This window comes from Mytilus trossulus, chromosome 5 (genome assembly GCF_036588685.1).
Source record: "Mytilus trossulus isolate FHL-02 chromosome 5, PNRI_Mtr1.1.1.hap1, whole genome shotgun sequence".
Lineage (NCBI taxonomy): Eukaryota > Metazoa > Mollusca > Bivalvia > Mytilida > Mytilidae > Mytilus > Mytilus trossulus.
Genome location: NC_086377.1, coordinates 37,435,160 through 37,462,552, shown reverse-complemented (window position 1 = coordinate 37,462,552; position 27,393 = coordinate 37,435,160). Strand labels below are relative to the sequence as shown.

The following is a 27,393-nucleotide window of genomic DNA, read 5'->3' as shown; positions in this document are numbered from 1 at the left end:
TTTTATTGAGATGTTCCTTATTATTTGTTTCACAGGATTCATCGATTGAAACAAGATGTTTAGACATTGCATACTGGGACAACACAAGAAAAGTGATCGGAGACATTGGACAAGTAGATCTCTTAGTAAATAATGCAGGAATAAATAAGAAGAAAACTGTTCTTGAAGCAACAGAAGAGTTTATAGACGAGTAAGTAATAAACGTATCATATAATCTCCCATAATTAATTGCTTAAAGTCTGTTGTATTTTGGATACTTAAAAAGGTGGAAAGGATGTCATAATCTAAAACCAAAAGACGAAAAAAAAGATTACGTTATTGCCAAAATAATTGAATATCGACACAAAGACAAAACACTACCTAAGCAATCAAAGAATGGACATTCTTAGCTTTTTTTTAAGATAAAGACATTATCGTTTCTCATCACTTATCGTCGGTTTTCCTTCGAAGTAAACCACGTCCATTTAAAATGTATGGCTGATTGAATTTACAAATTCCATCTTGATGTTTCATGGCACATCTAGTTTGTATTTGACAAATATGGACAGATATGGCTTTACCTTGCGAAACATATAAAAGATAGGATAATATTATAGGGATGGTTATATCCAAACGTATTAAAGACGGGGACAAACTATCATGCATTTGAACCGTTTCTTTTGGCTCAGAATTGTTAATTGCCCTCATTTAGAGTAACAGCACTTCAATGTTTTTTTCCGACAGGTATACGAAGTGAAATCCATGTCAATGTGTGGCGTCTGTTCGGCTTTGCAGTATGTATACGTTTGATGCCACGTGTAAACTCTCTTGCAACAACTATTTGAGGGGTCCATCGGTGGCTTGTTGAAGGCAACCTTTCTATCCCTCTCCAATATATCTTCATTTTTCAATGCCAGCTGAAACTTCCAAATCTTTCATCTTGAACGGACTCGTCTAAGACCCTATTATTGTGTTTATCGTTAATTTTATCTCGTCCTGAACATGAATAACATATTTGCCACTGAATGTTATCTTTCAGAGTTGCAACCACGATTGCTTGAGTGTTGCTTGCTTAACGTCCAGTGGTAAATATGTCATGCATGTTCAATACGAGATCAAATTAACAATTAATGCAATAGGTAAATTCTGCAATAGAGGCCGTTCGGAATAAAGGTCGGGGTAAATTTGGACTATCAATGGGTAACTTGGCTATAGTGGATAAAGGCAGACAATAAGCAATCCAACTAGCCACCTCCAGAACCCTCAACGAGTTGTTGCAAGGGTTCTTAACGTGCAATAAGCTTGACCCTCTCTACACTAGGCATTGGATTTAAAGTCCTAGATCGGACGTGGCTGCGTACTTTATACAGCCCGCACAGCCAAATGGCCGCTTAAGTAAGGGTTTGCCGGTAGGAAGGGGACGTGTAGTGACAATATTTCTATTCCCTAGCCACCCTTTTGGGACTTATAGAAAATGGAGTTGATAACTAATTAAGGTGAGGTGACATTTAAATGACAATCATTTGAGCTATAATGTGACATATTGTTAAATTTAGTCATACACATTACATTTATTGCCTTATAAACGCACAATTATACCACATTGAACATATAAGGTGTTATCTTTAAACATGCCTTATTTTTATTGTAGGCATTTTGATGTAAATTTTAAGGCTGCTTTGAACATATCTCAGGTATAACATAAACACATTTAACTCGCTTTAACACTTTACACTTGGAAATGTCCTCATTTTTGTTTTATGTTAGACCAGTTTCCTAGGTTTGATGAAGATATCGGCTGTAGCTAACATATTAAGCCTCGTCATATTCTGAACATGTATACCTGTTTCAAGTCAGGCGCATGGCATTCAGTGGTTGTCGATTGTTTTTATATATAATATCATATTTTTGTTTTTGTTAATTGTTTATAAATACAGTAAGTTGTCTCGTTCGAGTTGTTTTACGTTTGTTTTGCTGGGGCCTTTTACAACCAGCCATGTGGTAAGGGTTTTGTCCTTTGTTGACCGTTGTATGGTCACTTATAAGCTAACGCCTTCGAAATTGGGTCTATGGTAAATTTTTATCTCATTGTTAATCATACAACATCATCTTATCTTTGTAGCATTTGCAAATTGTGACATGCATATCTTGAACGCCTTCAGTGCAACTATGAAAGCCGTTAATTTAGTATGATCAAATCAATTTCATTCTAATTATACTCCAGTTAGGTACAGTGAATGCTTTTAAACTTATTCTTGACTAGATATGCAAGAAACTTATATATTTATTCTCAATTTCCAATCGTGAACGCTTTGTTATTAATCATTCAAGCTATTAGGACAATTGTTTAAATATGCACTATCCATATTGAAATATTTGAGTCATTACAGATCGTCGCCAAAGGAATTATTTCACGGAAAGGAAGTGGCGCCATTGTGAATATTTCAAGTATTACCAGTACGCTAGCCTTCCCTGGTGTTCCTATTTATTGCACTACGAAGGCAGCTATGGATATGCTCACAAAGTCTATGGCATTAGAGTTCGGACCTTTTAAGGTAAACTAGTGTGACTCCTGAGCTACTCTCCGTTGTACGCTATAAGCATGTTAATTATTTCATTTTTACAATCAATACACTTTTTTAAGTATATAAGTGTATATAAACACTTTAATGATTATTTTTTGCACTGACTATTCATTGATAGTCATCGTACGTTGTATTCGGTAAAGGGTCGAACATATATAACAACAAAGAACTTTCATGGACTTTGTTTACCAGAAAGAGTGGATCTTGTATTCCTGATTTTTTCAAGTCCATAAAGCGCTTCGTGATCGTCATTATGCAGGATAAACTGTAAATAATGTTTCTTTTGTTGGTACTTTATTACAATTCCCTAATGCTGATTATCAATTATAAGAATTGAATTTGCCGAATAATATAATATAGCTTCATATTTTTTAATAGCTCGCTCAACATTGGAATGCAGTCGTTACTCCTAATCGCACAAATGATGTTCACAAAAACAAAGATTTGTTTACGGAAATGCAACGATCTATAGCTATACATGGTTGCTTTTTAAGTTAATAGCTCGTATAAAACAAAACTAAATGTTCATCGCCTGTTTCGTATTCAGTTACAGCTTTGTATGCAATAAACTCTTTAAAGATATCAGACACATAACTCAGAACACGCATTTATGAACACAACTTACTGGGTGCGTTAGGAATCAAAACAGGCCAGGGGGCAAATAAATCAATCATTGACTTAAGTCTTCATGGTGCTTTAAACAAATATTGGTTAATGATGAGCAAATAGCTTTCTGTAATTAAAGGTTTTTACTTCCGGATATACCTTGAATAATAATGAAGTATTTTTTTTATCTATCAACCTCTGAATTCTTATATATATTACCAGATTCGAGTAAACAGTTGTAATCCAGGTGTAGTATTAACACCAATGACTGAGAAGATTTTTGCCTCCCAGGAACAAAAAGATGCTTTAACAGGACGAATACCGATGGAAAGATTCATAGGTGGTTTACTGAAGGCAAACATAACTTTCAAGCCCTATATGTCCTGTAAAAATTAACAGTGATTCAACCAATAAGATCAAAATTTTAAATGCCAGATTGCACAAAACAAGAGATTTTGTTCAAAGTATCCTTTATTTGTTTAAAAAAGTACCTGACTTTGGGTAATTGATATATCTAGATGTTCAACCATGCCATTTATTGAGATTGATATCATTTAGCCTGAAGCAGATACTATTCTCCACTGCAAATCAAATATAAAGATATGACATATATTGGTATTAAAAATCTGTTTACATTTAAATAAGGCATTAAACTGAAGGGAAATCAAACAATGAAGTCATTATGTGTTTGCCAAATGTGAAGAGATGTAACAGTTAATATTTCATATTATGTCTTTCAAAAACTAAAAAAAAACCCGAACTTTTAAAGAAAATTCATATTGTCAAAACACAACTATAATTTATAAATAAAAAGCAGACTTTTTTACCGTTAGAAGAATTCTGTATCTCTAGTGCCAGGGAATAATTGATTATTGAATACTTAAAGTCCTGTGACAAATATTTCATGAATGTTCAGGACGAGAACAAATTAACAATATATTCATTAGGTAATTAAGGCCGTCTAGGACAAGGTCTCGGAAATATTTACTACCACTAGAAAATAAGGATATATTGGACAGGGACAGAAATTTGGCATTGCCACAGGCCACATAAGAACCCCTCAAAGATTTGTTGCAACAGTTCGGATCGTGGCGAAGCAATCTACACGAAGAATCAAACGCGACTGTGTTCCTGACATATCCCGCACAGCAAAAAAGATGCTTTTTCGAGGCTTTACTGCCGTTCGGAAGAATACCAATGTGGCCATATTTCTATTTCCCAGTTCCCCTATCACATTTGGGAGGCCAAATTCCAGGGACAAATGACATGTAAAAAATCATTGAAATTAAGGTTATTCAGTAATAGAACTACATCAATCTATCGATCTTAGTTAAACAGAAATGTGCATGATTTTTTTTGTGAAAAAAGTAAAAGATGAGCGAACGATACCAAAGGGACGTTCGACCTAATAAATTGAAAATAAACTGAAAACGCTATGGCTTAAAAAACAAAGACAAACTAATAAACAAAAGTTCAAAATAAACATATAAAAACTAAAAACTGAGTAATACGAATCGCACTAACATCTGGGGCTGACCTTATGTGCTCCAGAAGGGGAAGCAAATCCTGCTTCACATGTGTCATCCGTTGCTCGAGTTGCTAGTTTAAGTTAAGAACATACCCGGTAATAAGTCGAATTCGGTAGGTCACATTCGACATATGTATGTTTATTGATCAAAATAGCGTGAATAAAAATGAACTTGAAAATTCTTCTATCTATGCAAATTTCATGGGGGGATTATTGGCTTTTATACCTCCACTCTAACTCATCTTAATTTTCCAGAACAAGACGAAGTTGCAAATACAGTTGCATTCCTGTTGAGTGACTATGCATCAATAATAAATGGTGCCTTAGTTCCAGTCGACGGTGGACACAGTATACATCTGTCGCCTAACCCTGTTCAGTAGTTAACAATTGATCATTTTTAATTAACCACGTAGCCTTGTCGGATGTATCTTGTATGATTACGCATTAAAAGCAAACACTAATATAAAAGTCTTTAATTATTGTCGTTATTCCTATTTGAACGAACTATGAGCCTTTCCTTTCCGACTTCTTCTAATTATATATGCGTCTGAGTTCTTTCGGACACCTGTCAAAAACAAGAATATGAAATAAACGTTTATTAACCAGTTTATATTGTGACAATGACTGTGTTTCATTAAGAACGAAATAATCAATAAATGTTTGTTCTCGAAAGATTTTAAGTTACATTAATTTGGTTTTTAATTTTGTCTACTTAAATTTAAGTTTTTCACTTCATATTGGTGATCATGATTAGCAGTGTTGCTCAATATGTAATGTTCTGTTAGTGTTTTGTAATAATATTTTGACTTTCCGTTGTTTTATATCGTGTTTTTTATGTTTGTTTTTGGCAATGCTATCGGAGTTTTTTTCTTTTGTGTCTGTCTTTACCCTTATCGTTGCTCAATCGGGTATTTGCCTATTTCGTCTTATATAATTGTCTAAAAATTGTACTACCGAAGTGCGATGGTTTTGATCGGTCATTCCAGCTTTCTCCACTAACAAAAACTGACAGCTATGTAATTGTACAATAGTGGTGTAAAAGGCGTTTTACACTAACACGGCCACCAATCCAACTAAGTCATACACAAATAATATGAAAACAAGTGCGTTAATCCGACTTCCGAGTATGCAGTAGAAGTATTAAACAATCAATAATTGCTATACATTCACAAGGTAAGTCACCTATTTATATCATAAGCTTTATATTTTTCAAAAAAACCGAGAATGCCATTAGACCCTTTATTTTGTTTTCCTTCATGTGTTATCACAACTTTGTTGTACATTGAGTAGTATTTTTACTACAGCTTTTTTCCCGGCATACTCGGAAGTCGGTTCTCTTCTTCAAATCCTAATGATCAGACTGCAAGTTTAGCAGAAACTGAAAATGTGTTTATACCTCAAATAAAAACCTATATCGCACAAATATCAAAAAAGGCAGCATGACAATTTTATGTCAAATGATCTCGACTTTTTTAATTAATGAGAACAGGTAAAATTAAGCACAAAATGTATGAAATGTTCATATATTTTCTCTAAATTAATAAAAAGAGTGTGCATCTGTCACACATGAATGTGCATTTTGCAGTATCAACTGTATGTCAGGGTTTGTGCATTTGTTCAATTGTAAATAGTTTAGCTGATCACGTCTTTAAAAATAAATGAACATCAACTTCACAGGTAGAATTGCCCTTGTTACAGGTGCTGGTAAAGGTATGTGGTAATTACTCTAAAAGACTATTATATTTTTCTTCATAAACTTTAGTGAGATATATTATTACTAATAACTGAGTACCCTTCATCCTAAAAAAACAACAACAAACACTTTTATGCTGACACTATAAAACAGAAAACCAAGTAATAAATTTCATGCGTCCTAAGAGCTTTTATGGATTTACCTTCACCAGGAACGCTCAAAGCCGAATATTTGAAAGCCAAGGCTGAATAAGAACCGAAACAGTTCAGTTATATTACCAAAAAAAAGGTCCTAAAAATAGCCAAATCCATCCAAGGTCAACTTTGCCTGAGGAAGTTGAAACCTCAGTTTCTAATAATTTCAAAATCTATTAACGGATAATTTTAAAAAGGTTTGTTATAAATCATGTCAGTACCGAAGTACTGACTACTCGGCTGATGATACCCTCGGGTACTGAAAGTCCACCAGCAGAGGTATAATGTGTTGTGATTTTAATGTTACCTTTATGTCAAAGTTTGTTTATTTATGTCAGTTGATCACATCAACTTCAATGTTAGAACTGCCCTTGTAACAGGTGTTTCATTTTGTACTTTTACAAAATATCACAGACTATAAAAAATAGAAATATAATAGGATCTATTACATTTCATCTGTTCTTTATCTTATTTATCTATCATGATCAATGTTTACATCCACTAATATAGACATCGGTGTCACGTGACCTTTTATACTAGGCTTGACCATTAATTGAACCATATTGGAATGTGATCTACAATGTGTATCTCTGTATTTATATTTACTACTGGCTACTTTACGTACCAGTATATAATTAATGCTATAACGACATTTACAAACAATAACTTTATTAAGATATACAATGCTTTGAATTATCAACTTCATTTTTCATTCAACAATCATAAAGTTGCAAATATTATAATCTTAAAGACTAGTGACGTCAATATTATTGATTCGTTAAAAGCTCCAATTCTACGGGAGACAACTCATGTTTTCTATACAATATTGTTGGTCGGTTATACAAAAACAGCCAAACTATAAAAAAAATACTCTTACCACCTATGGAGTGAGTTTAACTGGTAAGGTTAACGGCACATCACATACTCATAGGTATTCTAACTAAATTAATTGGAGTCCTGAAACCCAAAATATCAAAACAAATGTTTGGATTATATTTATAAAAAAAAAAAATACCATCACAAATGTTTGGATTATATATTTATAGAAATATGCATATATAATGTGACAAATATTCTTTACTCATTCATATTTGTAGTTTATAAAAACCTACTCAATACAAAATTATTAATTGATATAAATGGAAACAAATTTCTGGCTTTTTTCTCACAAGCCGCCATCTATTGAATATAGACTTTAAAAAGGTATGTGTACAACATAACAATCTAAATATACCGTGATAAATACACTGTTGCTTAATAAAAATACTCTTCTGCATATCTTTCGTATTTGTGCTACATGATCTGAGGAGAACGATATAACAGAATAGAAACTTTACTAGAACTTGTTATCTATGTGAAAAATATAAATAATGTTTATAAAGAAGTGAAAATACATCATTAGTTAGTAAATATGTCGTGTACAAAGTAATAGAACAGGTCAGGACCACTAGAATTCTGACGTCAGAATACATTTGAATACTAATTTCCATAACGCAAAATGTATACATGCACCTGAGAAATTGACCAATCGACGAATGAATAACAATGCATTGTGGGCTACTACTCAAATGAAGAATAAGTACGATGATTGTTTTTTCGGCAATCTGTTGAAATGTTCTCAGGTAACGTAGCAGTCCATCATGCAATGAAACACCTTTCACTGGGTTGGTCAATTCACCAAGTAAATGTTTACGGCTTGTTTTGTAAAAAAACATGTATATTGCCGAGATCATTAGAATGCAAACTTATACCTATCCATATACGGTAAATATTCGACTTTTATAATGCATACAGGTTACAATCTTTATGATCAATATAAAAAGAACATAAATCTAAGCAACTGTCATGGCTATTGTCCAATGGAAATGTACTAGGTCAACTTTTGCTTTTGACATAATATCACAGGCAGACCACCGCACTTAAGCGTAACCATCATCGCACATCAGCGTAACCACCATCCCACTTCAGCGTAGCTATCAACATGTTAACGTCACAATGTTACCATCGCACCAGCCTTGACCATGCTGATATGTTCATATTAATTGGTAACATATAATGGAAATGTAGGAATAGATTTTGTGGCATTTTTTTATGCAAATGACATCATTGATTTTGTCTTAATGTCTTTTGTCTTGACCATCTATGTACCGATGTAGTCTTAATGTCTTTTGTCTTGACCACCTATGAACCAATGTAGTCTTAATGTCTTTTGTCTTGACTACCTATGAACCAATGTAGTCTTAATGTCTTTAGTCTTAACCACATATAAACCAATGCAGTAGTCTTAATGTGTTTAGGGCAAAAATTAAACGTACATGCGAATTATATTAATTATTTGTTATTCTCATCAAAACATCAGTGTATTTCATCAAGATTTGAAGCAAAAATCAAAAGAATAAGAAAGATGTTGCTATAAAGTTCATAATAATTATATCAATATAATTTGATCTGATATTGCGATTGCAAGTAAATTGTGAAACATGTTTAATTCTAATGTAAAGAAGGTTTTGGTAAACGGAAAAATATTTTATGATGTTAATTAAATGCAGGGTATGCTCGAAATTGTTCATTTTTATAATGTGATATCATTTCCAAAAGATGTGAGAATTTATTAAAAAAATTCAATGATTTCTACAGGTATTTAAGGTGTATTAAAAGATTAAAATGCTGTCCATGTATAGTTCGTTTTATAAATTTAAAATTAAATTTTTGAATTTAGTCTTTTATAAAAGAAAAAAAAGTTTTATCTGATTTGATAGATATTCACCAATCATTAACAAAATGCCCTCTTTGCAATGTATCCTTTCTGCGTTGACGTGTACCAGCACTTGTAACAAGGGCAATTCTACTTGGAAATTGATGTAAATTTATTTTCAAAGATGTGATCAGCTAACCTATTTACATAACACAAATAAACAAACCTTGACATACAGGTAATACAGTAAAGTCTCTTTTCAAAGACGTGATCAGCTAACCTATTTACAATAACACAAATAAACAAACTTTGATACACAGGTAATACAGTAAAGTCCGCACTCATGTGTGGCATATGCGGTTACAACACGTAATCTAATTTTATATTGGAGAAAATGTATGAACATTTCATAAATTAAACCACACTGAATACAACAATATTACGCAACAGTTAAATACCTTCAATTGGCAGGTGTTGTTTACATAAAAGAAAATCTATAGCTGAATGCATTCCGTGCTTTAAATTTCTATACTAAAATATCTCTAATTACATAATCTTACGGTTGGTGAGTGTGTAGGTACAGTGCAACCTATATAATGTGACACACTGGGGGGGGGGGGGGGGGGGGGGGGGGCTGGCAGCAAAAAAAGTCGGATTAAGGAGAGTGTCAGAATATTCACGGATTTTCTGCAAGGATAGCCATATTTTGGGACCATGAAAATGTGTCGGTTTAAGCAGGATGTTGGAATACTTTGGGTGTCGGATAAGACAGGTTGCACTGTACCTTTAACTAATTCGAAGGAGCTAAACTGTAACCAGTAACTTATAGAAATGAATATTAACTTCGAAGAGAAAATTGCTCTTGTCACTGGTGCCGGTAAAGGTTGGTAATTAAGATACAATCATATTTTATATTAGTCAAATTCTTGCTATTTACTTCGAATCTATTACTTTTGTTGTTCATTCCGATCAGGAATGTGATTATACGTATTGTGTTACTCTTTGGCTATTATTGAAGTCATATGTTAACCGGTAGAAGCGTTTTAGGAGGGCTGACTTACGTAAAGTCGTATGTTAACCTGTAGAAGCGTTTTAGGAGGGCTGACCTAAGTAAAGTCATATGTTAACCTGTAGAAACATTTCAGGAGGGCTGACTTAAGTAAAGTCATATGGTAATCCCCGGCCTTCTTTCGACCAACAATACAACGCTTGCTAATAATAAGCGTACTCTTGCTTGTTCAGGATTTATACATTTACAGCCGCGTCCAACAGCTTCTCTATGTCATAGGTTTACAATTTGCCACTGGATGTTAAGCAAGCAACAATGACTGATTCATAGTTAACGTCTTTTTGCTTTCACAAGTCAGTAATCTTTTTTTGTCATTGATGTCGCCTGTGTTCAAGGCATACAGGTGATAATTGTTCAAACAAAGTATAATGTGCTCAAATATAGTTCAGAGCAGCCTTGTCTCTGAGCAACACCAGCTGTTTGCAGTACTCAGTTAGGGTGGAGACTATTTATACTGCATTCCGTTGCAAATCTTTTCCCTTGTTAGTGATTTAAACCACGTGTTTAAAGATGGCTCCGATTTTGTAAGGCCACCCACATGTTTAAAGATGGCTCTGATTATGTAAGGCCAACCACATGTTTAAAGATGGCTCTGATTTTATAAGGCCATTCTCTTGCCGGCTCATTATGGTCTTCGATTTCCTCCCACAATAGATAGGCTGTTAAATTCATAGTCAGTGATTATTATATTTAAACTGATGACGGACACATTTCAAAATGTATAAAACCATCCAGGCTTTAAAAAAGATTAAAAAATAGGTAAATAATTATTAATTTATTAGTTAGCATTGGTAGTTTTTAATATGCAAGAACACAACATTTACGGGCCTATCCCCCAGATATATAGTTCAGCTTCTCTTATCTGTCAAAAACAAAGTGTCAAATGATTAATCCTGTTGCTTACTTTTATTGAATAAATTAGCAATGGCAGGAGCTATGATGGTCAACGGTTTGAGGTGAAGTAAACTTAAGTAAAGTTCAGAGTGAGCTCAAAATTAGCGTTATTTGGGAACGCATACTATATACATATGTTATTGTTTGCATTTTTCAAAACCTCTGGTTCTGTCTAATTTATTGTTTTCCATAGTAAGAAAACTATTTATGCACAAAATAATTTCCACATGCTTACTACAAATTGTCTTTCTGAAATAATAAGTTGGTAACTAATTTACCCCATGAAAAATTCCAAATATATTTTTTTGTAATAACATGGAATATTAAAAAAAAACCTCATTCTTTCATGATGTTAACTCATCGAAAATACGCAAATATCAAAACAAAACAAAAACATATTGGATGATATCAGGCTAATAATTATGAACAAGACTCCAGACGCGCGTTTCGTCAACACAAGACTCATAAGTGACGCAGAGCTGTATGTACAAAACTGTTGGATGCCAAGTCAAATACGAAAATTTCAAAAAATTGTGCCAAATTCAAAACAAATCAATCAACTTCTTCACAGTAAAAATGTTACAGCCACCGCTTTGCACGCTGAAACAGTTTATAAAGTTTAAAACGTGTTTACGTCAAAAACACAAGTGCCTTCCTTTTCAATACGAAAACAATACTTTATACATTTCATTTGCCCGCAATGATTATAGAAATAGAATGTTTAAATATAATTTCGAAATTCATAGCATTTATTGTTGATAATCCCATACAACCTGAATAGTAAGATGGTTTTTGTTTTATTTCATTAATGTATTCACAATTTCCCCTAGTTTTTAACGGGGTAGGCCTGGTATATGGGAGACAACTCTTACACATGTATTGAAAGTCATTAGTGCGTTTCAATATAGCAGTAAATTAAAGAGTGATCAAGCATTTATGTTGTTTACATTTGGCTGTGAGAATTATGCAGACAGATCCAGTAAGCTGTTCATGTTTGACACTACCAAACATTAAACTAAAGAACATCTTTTTTTTAATGATGTGGTTAAAAAGGTAGAAAATTACCATTCATACAAGGAATGCTTAAAAAACACCAATGAAATGAGTCTGATGAGTTCTGGAGCAACCATACTGACTACATGACCTTGTGGCATCATTTAGCAAAAAAACCTTGGAAGTTTTGGGAAATTCGATTTAAACATATGAATTAAATAATGAAATATGGTTTGAGTTGTAAGTCATTGATACAGAGTGTGTACTTACTGTTTGTGTTTGTTTGGTTTGGTTTTTTGTCCAATAAAAAAGGCTATTTTCTAAGAGATATGATCTGAACATTAATCCTAGTATAATCTTATGCTAATAGATAATCTACATTAAATCAAAGATAGTACTTAGATAGTGACAGACTGTAAAACAATGATTACTGATAGCGTCTGCTAATAATGACAGGGACATTTTGAAGTCTGGGGGAGAGAAATCAGTAAAAAAGTTGTGATAAAAAATTATCTCAACTTGTCCCAAGAATACTCGTCCCATACTGAAATATTACTGTTGTTCCTTATAAATTAATTACAATTATTATTTGGACAGTACTACTTTGTCTATTACACATTAAAATAATGCAGACATTCTGTAGGAATTTTTGTAAGGGGAAAATAATTTTTTCCCAAAATTCTACTTTTTTCGTGTGCCTTGTGAAGCCAACTTGTTGAAAAATTTTGAAAATTTCAAACACTCAAATTCGATAAAATTTTGTGATTTTTGAGATTAATAACCAATAAATGTTTATCTGAGCTAGCCAGACTTTTCGCCGTATCAATTATTAAAAACTTTTTTGTTTTAAGTTCAGGCTATTCGAAATACCATGATGTTTCAGATTTACTTTAAGATATTTTTCTTCTATGCAATTTAACAGTCAGGGGTATTTCTAATGACAACATGTGCAAAAACACTCAATTTTTTTTACCTTCTAGTATTTTCGACCGTTTTTTAGGGTACCCTAAAACTGGTCATATTCAATATACCCCAAACATAGAATGGAACGGTCAGTTTTCTAAAGACTTTGGCAGATGATGCATGGATCTCTACCTTTTCAATGATGTAAATATAAGAAAAATTAAACGAGAGGAAAATTTTGGTGTTACCAAGGCCTACCCCTTAATTAATTGAATTTTACCCATGCTAAATATTTTTTGGTATATTAACATGATGATGGACTAGATCAAATTACACACCAACTATTTGATAAAAAGGATTTTTCAAAGTGAATTGACCGGTATGAAGAGCAGGAATTAAGCAGTGCAACATGAAATTGGTTGCATTGGCTACAACTTACCGTGTTGCAATGAGTATTATTCTGACCTCCTCAGAGTTATTGCAAGAATTCTTTAAGACGAATTAGCATGACTCTCTGAAAACTGACCATTAGCACTAGTACGTTTGTTTTTAACTTATGAATGTGTATTATATATAAATTCTATACGGCCAGAAGGTCTTCCAAAAAGCCAAGCGTCAATATGACCATATTTCTTTATACAACATGTTATATTATATGATCTCCGAAACATTTTAATTGGATCCTTTTCAAAAGTCATGTGGTTGCATTATTAAAATTTATTTATGTTAACTCTATGTTTTCCCCGTTTAATAGGTATCGGACGCTGTATCGCTCTTAGGTTATCAAAGCTTGGAGCGAAAGTCTATGCTGTTAGCAGGACCCAGGCAGATCTTGACAGCTTAAAAGTGGAGGTGAGAAAAATTTGTGCAAAATAAAACTCTATTAACGTTATCGCTATTTGTCCGCCATTACTGGACATTACAAAGTGAAATCACAAAAATACTAAACTCAGAGAAAAATCTAACGGAAAGTCCATAATCACATGACAAAATAAAATGACAAAAGGGTCCTGTAAAATGTTAACCTTACAAAAGAAAATGTCTGACGAAATCCTATTATAAAACAAACTTAAGAAAGTATTTTTTATCGATAAATTTATATACTTAATAAAAATGGATACTCTAAAAATCAAAAGATCTGTTAGATATTTGTTTGTTTTTGTGGTGATTTAGATTATAACACAATGTTGACTGTCGTACCCCTATTTTTGATATTTTTACCTATAATGTCTGTTTGATTTGTTCACACATCGTTGTCAATATAATGGAACTTGATGCGACTGTCATACAAGTGAGAGGTTTAGCTACTTTAAAACCAGGTTTCCACCATTTTCTACATAAGAATATGCCTGTACCAAGTCAGGAAGATAACAGTTGTTATCCATTCTTTTTGATGTGTTTGTGCTTTTGATTTTGCCATTTGATTAGGGACTTTCCTTTTTTAATTTTCCTCGGAGTTCAGTATTTTTGTAATTTTACTTTTTAGAATACATACAATCTAAGACTCTTTCCATTTCAATAGTATACAAACGTTCAACTTTTCTACCATTTAATAAAAAGAATAGGCCAACATAGATCTAAGTATTTTGCTTAAGGTAGGGATACATCGTACTTTGTAAAAAATCACTCTGATTTTAACAAAAAATTCTCTGAAACTGAAATTATCAAAATGCTTGATTTATTTATTGACAACGTATTTTTTACGTTTGGAGGACGTGTTTTTCAACAAATAATTGGCCGAACCAAATATGTTCTTCTACTTGACGACTTATTTCTTTATTCATAATTTTATGAGGCCGACTTCATAAAGGAGCTTCTTAGGAAGAATGAAAAGAAGCTAGCTAGCATTATCCTTTAACTTAACTTTCCGCTTTAAAGATCATGTCCTCTTACTAGATAATTATCAGATTACTGACTGTTGAACGCATCTATCGCATTGAACTTGGAATAAAGGATACAACAGATACAGTTAGGTCTGCCTCATACCTTGATTTACGTCAAGAGTTTCCAAATTATGAACTGTCTATTTTTATGCAGCAACATTCTAGCAGCGCCTGCATATGGAGTATATATCTCCCAGTTAATACAATATTCCAAAGCTTGAATTTCATATCGTTGTTTCCTTGATAGAGGGATGCTGCTCACAAAGAAGCTATTAAACTAAGAGTTCCAAGTGTCGAAGTTGAAATCACCATTTGAAGCATGAAAACTTAATTAAACGCCTATTTCTACATATACAATATGTATTTAATGGCGTTGTACATAAATGACATATAAAATACAAAAATACTAAACAAAAATACAATATGTATGTACAATACCAAAAATTGAAAATTTATACTGTGATACACAAGAAAAAAGTCAGAAAAGTTCAAAACAATTTTCGAAATACAATGTTTTCAACCGACATTTAAAAATATCCAAAGATTCAGAGTTTCTTACATTTGTACCTAGTTCATTCCACAATTTTGGCCCAATAGTACTAAAGCTTCTATCTGAAAAAGTTTTCTTTTTGTGAAAGGATGCTATTATGAGTTTGTTGACTGTTATGAAAGATCTGTTTCACAGATGACGACGAATACATTTGAATTGTCTTAACCACAATTCAGTCTGCTTTTCCTCGAAAGTGACCTACTGAATTAGTCTTATTATCGGGTTTGTTAAAAGACGAGCAATACGAAGTGCGCTAGATATGGAGTAGGACCTTGTTACCCTTCCAAAGCACCTCATATTACCCCCGGTTTCTGGTGGGGTTCGTGTTGCTCAGTCTTTAGTTACTTTGTTGTATTCTGTATACAGTTGTTTGTTTTCTGGTCTTTAATGATTTTTACCGTGGCGTTTTCAGTTTATTGTTCGATGAGTTTGAATGTGCCATTGATTTATATCGCTTCTCTTTTAGTTTTTTTTGTGTTAGTTATACAGCGTTGTATGAACAAACCGAAAGTTCATTCTAAGACCCTTTTTGAATAAATGAAAATGCCAGTGGTTTGTTTCTAGGTAGTTTTGTTTATTATGGTAGTGTCATTTAAATATTCTTGCTAAATGTATGGAGGCAAATATTGGCACAATGAAAATTAATTTGATATTGTTACAGCTCATAATGCCAAAAAGAAATTAGCATTATCTATGTTGCAGTCCCGTACTTACATCTTACAATCTAGTGATGTGTAAATTAAAGTTTTTTTCTTATATAGAAGTTAAGTGTATATGCCATATTTAAAGATATAAATATGAACAGACACGTAACAAATGTCGAGAGCTTGCCTATTATTTTTAGGACTCTTTCAATTTCAAGTGAAATACATTGTCAATACAGATTTTATGAACGACAGCAAATGTAAGAACATGTTTATTATACTGAGAACTTGTATTTTTTTTTTTATAGGATCCATCGATTGAAACACGATGTTTAGATATTGGAAACTGGAACAACACAAGGAAAGTGATTGAAGACGTAGGAAAAGTAGATCTCTTAGTAAATAATGCTGCAATTATTAGGTACAAATCTGTTCTTGAAACAACAGAAGAGCTCATTGACGAGTAAGTTATAGACGAATCATTATAGAGTCTTCCATAATAAATTGTTTAAAGTCTGTTTTATATTAAAAACTTAAAAACGGGAGGGTGTGACAATCAAAGACCAAAAGTCGACAAAAAAACTACACCATTGACAAAATAATTTAGATCGACTCAACGACAGGACACCCAACAATCAAAGAATGGGCAAAGATATCAATGTGTGTTTTTTGTAGTTCAATCACTTCGCGTCCGTCGTCTTACGAAGTCATTAATTAAAATCGCTCGTCCAGGCTTAAGGAGGTAGAAAGTCATTGTTTGAAAAATTATAAACATGATAATTATCGAGATTCAATGAAATACGTATTTGTGAAGAAGAGTCATAATAAACACTTTCCTTTGCTCCTTTTTTGCGGACGCCGAACTATACATCATATAGATCTATAAGTTTTGAAAAAGTTTTACTTTATCGTTTGAAGTGAAATTGAATCTACATTTTAAATTAATACAAAACAAAAATCAAATTTCTGCTCTATATATTATCTTTCATAAATGAAGTCTGAAATATATTCATAATAAATGCACCGTATCAAGAGAACTTCTACTTATAAACTTTTACGCGTCGAATACTATGTAAAGATACATACATAATAAATCTAAATTAAAAAAAAATTCTTAAAGCTTACTTTGACAAATTTTAAATTAACTTCATTTCAACAAGTTTAAGTGCATGTACTAAAATAGAGCTACAAACAAACAAAAAATGTTTTGCTTTTAAAAATTTCATTCATAAATGAAGTCTGAAATATATCCATAATAAATGCACCGTATCAAATGCATATATGAGAACACCTACTTATAAACTGTTACGCGTCGCATACTATGTTTAGAGACATGCATAATAAATCGAAATTAAAAAAGGAATTCTTAAAGCTTACTTTGACAAATTTTAAATGAACTTCATTTCAACAAGTTTAAGTTCATGTACTAAAATAGAGCTACAAACAAACAAAAAATGCTCTGCTTTAAAAATTTCTTTTATAAATGAAGTCTGAAATATATCCATAATAAATGCACCGTATCAAATAAATATATATGAGAACACCTACTTATAAACTGTTACGCATCGCATACTATGTTAAGGGACATGCATAATAAATCTAAATTAAAAAAAAGAATTCTTAAAGCTTACTTTGACAAATTTTAAACTACAGTGTTACTTCATTCAACAAGTATAAATTGCATGTTCTAAAATAGTGCTAGGAATTGTTTGTATTGTAGTAAATTGAAGTCTTTGATTTTTTTTTCAAACACGCTATTAAACATCACTAAGAGCCAATACATACAATAATTTTGTGTTTTATAAATTAGTGCCTTCAATAAATAAAAGTCATCATAGAACAGTCTCATTTTCATACCGGTATTCGAAATGACTCGTTTCATTGCTATTACAACGAATATGTCATAAAAACATGACAAAGAGTTTTGTTTCGGAATATTCTAGATAAATATACAAAAAAACTAATTTTAGACCCTCCCAAGCCTGGAAGTGGCTGGTAACATATAGTTAACGGCGTTTTTCTCACAATGATGTTCTACCTCAATAAGCCTTGATATGTCGTGGCTGGTCACATATAAACATTTTACCTCGATGTTTTATGGCGCATCTGTTTATATTTCATCCATATGAACAACTATGGCTATACTTGATAAACATATAGGGGCTTTGCTCATTGTTAAAGGCCGTACGGTGACCTATAATTGTTAATGTTTGTGTCATTTTGGTCTTTTGTGGATAGTTGTCTCATTGGCGATCATGCCACATCTTTTTTTTTATATATAACAAAAAAGACAACATTTAAGGTAGGTTATATAGGACATGTATAAGAGAAGGAGACAAAGTCTCATTTAAAACGTTTCTATTTGCTCGGAATTGTCAATTGCTCTCATTTGAAGTTCTTGCTCCTCTTTTTTTCGATGATCATGAAAAGGGTCAGAGATGTAGAAAGAACTGGACAACAAAATAGATTACAGACATGAAGAGCAAATATGATCATAGATATAGAAAGACTTGTACAGCTAAAATAATCAAATATAAAGAGGCATGTAAAGCAAAAAAAACCACATTGATAAAGAAAGACTTATACAGCAAAAACAATTAAATATAAAGAGAGACATGTAAATCATTGATATATAAAGACTTGTACAGCAAAAAAAAATAAAAAATATAGAGAGACATGTAAAGCAAAAATAGGCATTGATATAGAAAGACTTGTACAGCAAAAAAAAATAAAAAAAAATAGAGAGGCATGTAAAGCAAAAATAATCATTGATACAGAAAGACTTGTACAGCGAAAATAATTAAAAAAATATATATAGAGAGGCATGTAAAGCAAAAATAATCATTGGTATAGAAAGACTTGTACAGCAAAAATAATAAAAAAAAATATAGAGAGGCATGTCAAGCAAAATAATCAATATGACAGACCTACAAATGACCATAATGTACGAAACTGTCGATGACCTACTTGACAATGTATAAATTTCTGTCCTTTAGTGGCGACTTGTTTCAACTTTTGTCAAACTATTGTGACAATAGTGAAAACCATAAATCATCAGCAAAATTAGATATCTAAGTATGTTAACATTACAGAAATATCAATCGATTTTATATGGAAGTAATAGGGCGTTAAATTATTGTTAGCCCGTTTACGTTTTTGGCTATATCTTGAAAGTATAATAGATGAAGAGAACGAAGATTATCGACATGACAAGATATGTGAGATAATCAAAGGATGAAACTCCTTAATTGACTTCCTAGAGGTGCTTTTGTCCTTAAATTACTTCACCATATATTAACAAATAGCATGCTTGCGGTTCTGACTGAAATCTTGTCAAAAATCATAATCAGTGTATAAAAATGATGGCTGCCGCTACTGAATATCCTTAATTGTTCGATATATACTTGCCAGGTGTGCGATTCTGAATTTGACTAGCATGTAGTCTTTTACATTTGCTTTAAAGGGGATAAATATTATATTATACAAATTACATCTAAAAAGGGAAGATGAATATACAAGTATCTAAAACTTGACCATTTGATCTGAAACAGCACCCTTCTGTTATTTTGTTGAATGAATTGATTATTGGTAACTTTTATTTCAAATTAGCTCCCGAAGGGTGACTTGAGAATAGAAATATTGTCACTTTGCTCTTCTTTTGACCGGTAGTAAAACCCTTGCCAATGTGTAGCGTCCGTTTGGCTGTGCATGATGTACAAGTACGCAACAACTTCCGGTAAGAATAAGGTAGGTTAACCCAATGCCACGTTTATAGAGAGTGTCATACTCCTACAACAATTTCTGACTATTTTTTGTCTGTTGATCTTTTTCTTTTTTAGCCATGGCGTTGTCATTTATTTTTTACTTATGAGTTTGAATGTTCCTTTGATATTATTCGCCTTCCTTATTTTGGTATCCAAACATTTTGTTCGCCAGGGAGGAGGTAAGAGTAGAGGACAAAACTATATCCACTCATTAACTCTTTTCCCTTTCATATTTACAATTGAAATTATCCTAAAGAGTTGCAGCCTAGAAAGTTGATCGATAATAAAGGGGATGTAACGTTTTAAAATAACATGAACTTCAGATAGAATGTGACATATTGTAAAGTGTAGTCATATATATTGCAATTATTGCCTTATGAAATTTCATTAAATAGCACATTGTACATATAAAGTGTAATCTTTTAACATGCTTTTTTTTTATTGTAGACATTTTCAAGTGAATGTTAAGGCAGCTTTGAACATATCTCAGGTATAATATAAATACATTTAACTCGCTAAAGCACTATACACTTGGAAATGTACTCTTCTCTTTTTATGTTGTACTGTAAGACCACTGTCCCAGGTAAGGGGGAGGACTCGGCGCCTGCTAACATGTTTAACCCGCCATATTCTGTACGTTCCCGTCTCAAGTCAGGAGACTTTCATATCATTTGCACATTATGACTTTCATATCTCGAACGCCTTAAGGAAGTTCGCTGCTTAGTTTCAAAATAAATAACTTTCCATAAAACTAGTCTATATTGATTGGAGATTAATTGAGGAGTAAAAAAGCAAAGAAAATATAGGGGTCAATGTGCTTGTTTTCAAGATATAAGCCAATGGAATGTTGGCAAGAAAATGTACTCTCTTGATTTGTCATAGCTTTATTGACCAGTTAGAGGTCGCAAAAACTATTAAAAAAATAAATAAGATTTTATAAGACTTTTACAAATGGCTCATAATTATTCATGTAAAAGATTTTTTTTTTAAAATAGGGGTTCATGGGCATTTTTTTAGGCATTCAAATGGATAAAAGCAGAGGATTTCGAAAATCTAACAGAAATTCCAAAATAAGACAAGCAAACATCCCTAAACTTAACTATGAAAGCCGTATCTATATAATTAAAAATCTAATTCATTTAAAACATTTTAAGTTAGGTGCAGTGAATGCATTTAACCGTATACTTCATTTTTAAAAAAAATGTAACTTTCAACATTTTTAAAACGATACACTTTTTGTCGTTAATCATTCAAATTAATATAACAATTTGTTCAAGTTTGAACCATGCATATTAAAATATTCGCGTCATTTCAGATCGTCGCCAAAGGAATTATTTCACGGAAAGGAAGTGGGGCAATTGTGAATATTTCAAGTATCTGCGGTATTATAACTATGCCTGGTTGTCCTGTTTATTGCAGCACGAAGGCAGCCATTGATATGCTCACAAAGTCTATGGCATTAGAGTTTGGACCTTTCAAGGTAAACTTTGCTTAATTGGTATATACCCGAATAACTTCCATTTGTACGCCATGAGCATGTTGACTATATTTTTTTTGAAATAAGTAATTAAAGTACAAAGTTTAAAGGTTATTAGTATATACAGGTATATATAATTAGTTATCAAAGGTACCAGAATTATAATTTAGTACCCCAGACGCACGTTTCGTCTACATAAGACTCATCAGTGACGCTCATATCAAAATATTTTTAAAGCCAAACAAGTACAAAGTTGAAGAGCATGGAGGATCCAAAATTCCCAAAAGTTGTGCCAAATACGGATAAAGTAATTTACGACTGCTATAAGAAAAACCTCTTTATTGCACTGATAAGTCATTGATATTTATGGTAAGTTGATTGCATTTAGTGTGAATTTTCGATGAAGGATCCGACATATTTATCAATTGCTACACTTGGTTGCTTTTCAAGTTTAAAGCTCTTTTAAAAACCAAATTAAATGGTCATTGCAAGCCTAGTTTTCATTTGCAGCTTTGTAGGAACTAAACTCTTTAAAGATATCAGACTTTAAATTCAGAAAGCGCCTTTATAAAAAAAATCGCTAGGAGCGCTTGAATCAAAACAATTGTGAGGCCAAAGATCTTCATTATTGACTGAAGTGTGCATGAACTATTAATAAACATCGGTTAATGTTGGGCAAATAGCTTTCTTTGTTTGAAATATTTTACTTCTGGTCATAGCTTGAATGATAATGAATTTACTTTTTTTTGTCGAAGCTTCGATTTTCTATGGAATTCTTATATTGACAGATTCGAGTAAACAGCTGTAGCCCAGGCGCAGTATTAACAGCCATGAACAAGAAGATTTTTTCCTCCCAGGAACTTAAAGATTCTGTTACAGGAAGAATACCGATGGGACGATTCATAGGTAGTTTATATTTAGCTCTATATGTTCTGTAAACATTTCCGGTATTCACACTCATAGAATCAAGGATTAAAATGTTATACTCCAGACGTACGATTTGTGAACAAACGACTCATCAGTGATACTCGAATCAAACACGTTTAAAAGGCCTAATAAAGTACGAAACTGAAGAGATTTGAGGAACCAAAATTCCAAAAGGTTTTGTCAGATATAGCCATTTTGTTTTATGAAAATCTGACATTATTAAGATTTAAATGCAAAAAAAAAAGCACAAACTAAAATATTTTTTTAAAGGTAACATTTATTTTTTTGTTTTAATACAGATCGATATAATTTTACAAAAAGGAGAGATGTGGAATACTCGCATCTTTAATATACACTTTAATATTCTACCCTGAAAATATAAAGGCATGACATAAATCAGTATTATAAATAAGGTTCTGGACAGCTAACGAATGCTATTCACTAAATGTAAAGTCAACGATGAGATAAATTATTTTGTAAAATTGGAATATGTATAAGTAAATACTATATGTATAAAATCTTTAAAAAGTAAAATTACAAAAAATTGCGAACTCCAATCAAATTCATAACGTCAAAACACCACTATATCACAAGCCCAGTAGTCAGTACTTTTTGTGCTGACACGAATTCTCATTGATATGGTTATATTTATAAATTTACTGTTACAAATTTTAGATTTTTTTTAAATACTAAGGCTTTTCTATCTCAGGCATAGATTAGCTCATCTGTATTTGGCAAAACTTTTAGGAATTTTGGTCCTCAATGCTTTTTAACTTCGTACTTCATTTGGCCTTTTTAACTTTTTTTTATTCGAGCGTCACTGATGAGTCTTTTGTAGACGAAACACGCGTCTGGCCTATATACTAAATTTAGTCCTGGTATCTATGATGAGTTTATATACTTATTTCACTATACAAACACAATGGATGCAGGATCGTCACAAAGAGCAGAATAGGTACACTTGTAATTAAAAAAAAGGACTAACTTTATTGTTGTGCCTTTTGCAGTCGATAACCATTACAAAATAAAACAAGTATATATATCTATTAGATAACGAAGGAAACTCGTTTAGTGTGAACAGATAGATTGTGCTGAGTCTTGGGACTTGAAAATTGGAAAGTTTAAATCATCACGTTTGTCATAGATTCCAGATGGAAATCGTCCATCTGTGTCAAAAATCAAGGTCAAAATCCAGATAAAAAGCAGACTTTCTTCTGTTGGTAGAATAAATTATCTCTAGTTCCAGGGATATATGAAATGTAAACAATCATTGAAACTTAGGTAATTCAGTGACTGTACTTTATTAATTTATCTAAAAGTTATATATTAGAAATTTGCATGAATGTTTTGTTACATTTAAATATTATCCGGCCCCGTCTATTATGTTTTTTGTTATATGTATATCTAATTGTATCCATCTTATGCGGTAAACTTTTATAAACTGATTTTGATAGTTCGTCGTTCTTATGTTGTACCGTTACACCACTGTCCAGGGTTAGGGGATGGTTGGGATCCCGTTAACATGTTCAATCCTTCGCATTCTGCTTTGTATGTGCTGTCCCAAGTCAGGAACCTGTAATACAGTGGTTGTCGTTTGTTGATGTGTTACATATTTGTTTTCCGTTCATTTTATTGTTCATAAATTATGCCGTCAGTTTTTTCGTTTGCATTGTTTTACACTTGTCTTTACGGGGCCTTTTATAGCTTACTATGCAGTTTGAGCTTTGCTCAATAGTTTTTAATTTATGTGTCATTTGGTCTCTATTGAAGAGTTGTCTCATTGGCAATCATATCACATTTTTTTATATTTCTTTAATTTGAATGGTACCAAATGGTTAATAAAGCCAATAGGGTACAAAATGGCTCATATCTTATACACGGATGTGAATGCGAGTTCAAATTTTGTTCCCAGTATGGCCTTGGATCATACTTATTCTAACAAAAACTCTGTGGTGAATTATGGCAATTTTTTTTAAATAATCATAATAGCGTAAATTTAAAGGAACATGGGAATTTTACTATGAACTTTGTAGGGTGCTTATGTAACGGTTTATTTCTTCCTCTGTGATATTTTATCCTGAGGATATTTGTCCCGGTAATTATTTTCCAGGCATGGTATGTCACATGTTATTTATTTCCAGAGGAGTGAAAATCTATCTGTGTTATGCGGATAGTATGTACCGGTATATATTTGACGTACTTTATTTCACAGAACTGTGTGAAATAGAGTCCCATTAACTACTATGTAAGTTACTCACAATCAATATATACCTGACTATAATTATAAAATGTTTCACAAAGGTAGAACAAATTTGCATAATTTATCAAAGGGAGGTAATTACGAGCAACTTATATTCTAAATATATTAATATAATATATTTCTGAAATTATTTCATAGTAAAATTTTTCCTTGAATCTTATTTTTTATATATTCATTTATATAAAAAGATGACTTACAACATGATTTAATAAGACAGATAACATTTCACAGTTAAATACTATCCAGCTGTTAAACATGCTTTTGTTCCAATATAATGTTATGCTATGATTTATCTGATTTCCATATAATCAACAACTACATCTCTGTCCCCAGACAAAACTATTAATATAGTTAAAAATATCATCATAATAAAATTCTTCTATTACTGTTAACTACAGTAATGCAACTATATTTCTACCTTACTTTTAAATTTATATGTGTACTAAGATCTGAAAACAACTCACTTTTACATGCATTTCACTTACCTTATTTAATCATGATATAATTTTCAAAATTCCGATCATTGAAATTACTTCTGGTTTTCTTCCCTATGTTTCGAGATAATTTTCATTTAAAAGGATGATTAATTGACTTGAATATTTCAGGAAATGTTTTCAATGATAATTTGTGAAATTATTTCCCATTATAATACTTTTATTTTTTTTTTAACAATTTCTCTTTATTTCGAATACACTATTATTATTTCATAGTATTTTTAAAGGATAAGTTTTTTCTAATAACTATTCAATGAGTTAACTAAAATATCCCAGGGAAATATTTTCCTCCGGATAAAAAAATAACAACAACTACTGTGACATTTTTTCCGCCGGATCAAATTTCACCCGGATATAATTTTGCTTTACACTTATACATGTTGTGATTCCTCTTTAATTTTGAACATCTTTTTTTTTCAGAACAAGATGAAGTTGCAAATACAGTTGCATTCCTGCTCAGTGACTATGCATCTATGATAAATGGTGCATTGGTGCCCGTGGACGGAGGAAACATGATACATATATCACCTAACCCTATCCAGAAGTTAAAATAGCAGGTCCAAAAGGCTCAATAATTACAAATGGACTGTGTGGGGTTCTTCATAGTGATGTTATTAACACTGACTGCATATTATTAACCCTACAACATATATAACAATAATAAAATACACATTACATAGACAACACATAACAACATAAAACAGACTTATAGACAAAGGGGAATAAGTCAAATATATTCCAATGATATTATTGTCCTTATATTAAAGTGAAATGCACAAATAACCATGCGCTCTAAAGTATTATACATAAGCATGAGCACTATCAATCGCAATGTTAGTGTTCCAAAATTACATATAAACACTATAACACTATACAGTTACAAATATACAAGACAATTACAAAGTAAAACATGTAAATAAACTCATCATAGATACCAGGATCAAAATTTTATATTTAAGCCAGACGCGCGTCTACATCATCAGTGACACTCGAATCTAAAAATGTTTAAAAGGCCAAATAAAGTAAGAAGTTGAAGACCATTACACATTCCTTACCATATGCGTAGAACCATCTACTTGATTCCTATCGTAACCAATTCAATATCATAATCTGAATACAATTACCATAACATTCATCAGACCACTGACCTGGACATTACTCTTACATTGAGTAAAACACACTGTACTCAATAAAATTTCCATCTTAGTATCAGATCTCTGTACTTATAGGATAGGAAGATGTGGTGTGAGTGCCATGAGACAACTCTCCATCCAAATAACAATTTATAAAAGTAATCCATTATAGGTCAATGTACGGCCTTCAACACGGAGCCTTGGCTCACATCAAACAGAAAACTATAAAGGGCCCAAAATTACTAGTGTTAAATCATTCAAACGGGAAGCCCAACGGTCTAATAGAAACGAGAAACACGTATAAATTACATAAACAAACGACAAGTTCTGTACATCAGATTCCTGACTTAGGACAGATGCAAATATTTGCAGCTGGATTAAACGTTTTAATGGTACCAAACCTTCTCCCTTTTTACTAATGTACTTTTAAGTGTAAATAAAATTATGAAGTTTATATACTGTTTTAAATGATTTATTCTATTTGACATTTACCAAATATGTTTGACTAATAAAGGTTAATATTTTAATATGTATGTTATTAATTTTCATCACTTCATCTGCATATACTCTCATTCAACTCATTCATTCATCTTTTATTCAATATGTTACACCATCAATATATATTAGTTCTTGTTAGAAATTATAGTATAAGTGACCTGTAGAAAAGAATAATAAATTCCAACAGAAATATAAAATATATATATAATATCCAATATCCAATATTGTCAAAATGTCACCAAGGCAAATAAAACAGGTAAGTAACAACACTGTCACTAGAAAATTAAATGAAACAACATAATCAATAAAGAATACCTAAACAACTCACAAGTGACCAATATAATGACCTGTACTTTCCCTCCAAAACTGAATAAGGTTCAGTACAGGAAAATAACTGAGGTCCAATAAAGGAAAGTGTAAACCTGAATACTAAAGAGTGAAAAGCATGGCTGTATCAAATATGATTAGCAAATAATTAAATATATGACTAAAACTGTATTGAACTAATACGAATCATATTTGATTACCACAAATATCACTCTGGCACAGTAAACATTTGATTCATTTTAGTTATCACACGTAACCTTACCGGATTCATGTATTCAATTACAGCAAAAATAAAAT

The 27,393-nt window shown here is 32.0% G+C and overlaps 1 protein-coding gene across 4 annotated transcripts in view; it reads left to right on the top strand.

Moving 5' to 3' along the window:
• The window catches only part of LOC134718819 (L-xylulose reductase-like), a 29,019-nt gene extending 2,221 nt beyond the window's left edge, over positions 1-26,798 (top strand). The window contains exons 1-8 of one of the 4 annotated variants that reach the window (XM_063581570.1): positions 9,932-10,163; positions 13,894-13,991; positions 16,525-16,679; positions 20,428-20,470; positions 21,296-21,460; positions 22,246-22,363; positions 24,495-24,629; positions 25,559-25,671. In XM_063581570.1, coding sequence (XP_063437640.1) covers positions 10,112-10,163; positions 13,894-13,991; positions 16,525-16,679; positions 20,428-20,470; positions 21,296-21,460; positions 22,246-22,363; positions 24,495-24,622 — 759 coding nt within the window. In that variant the 5' untranslated portion in view covers positions 9,932-10,111 and the 3' untranslated portion in view covers positions 24,623-24,629; positions 25,559-25,671. Of the gene's footprint in view, positions 1-35; positions 191-1,630; positions 1,674-2,369; positions 2,535-3,392; positions 3,511-4,953; positions 5,149-9,931; positions 10,164-13,893; positions 13,992-16,524; positions 16,680-20,427; positions 20,471-21,295; positions 21,461-22,245; positions 22,364-24,494; positions 24,630-25,558 lie in introns of those variants that run through there. The other 3 variants (XM_063581568.1, XM_063581569.1, XM_063581571.1) reach the window with 3 other exon arrangements.
• The last annotated feature ends 595 nt before the right edge of the window (positions 26,799-27,393 follow it).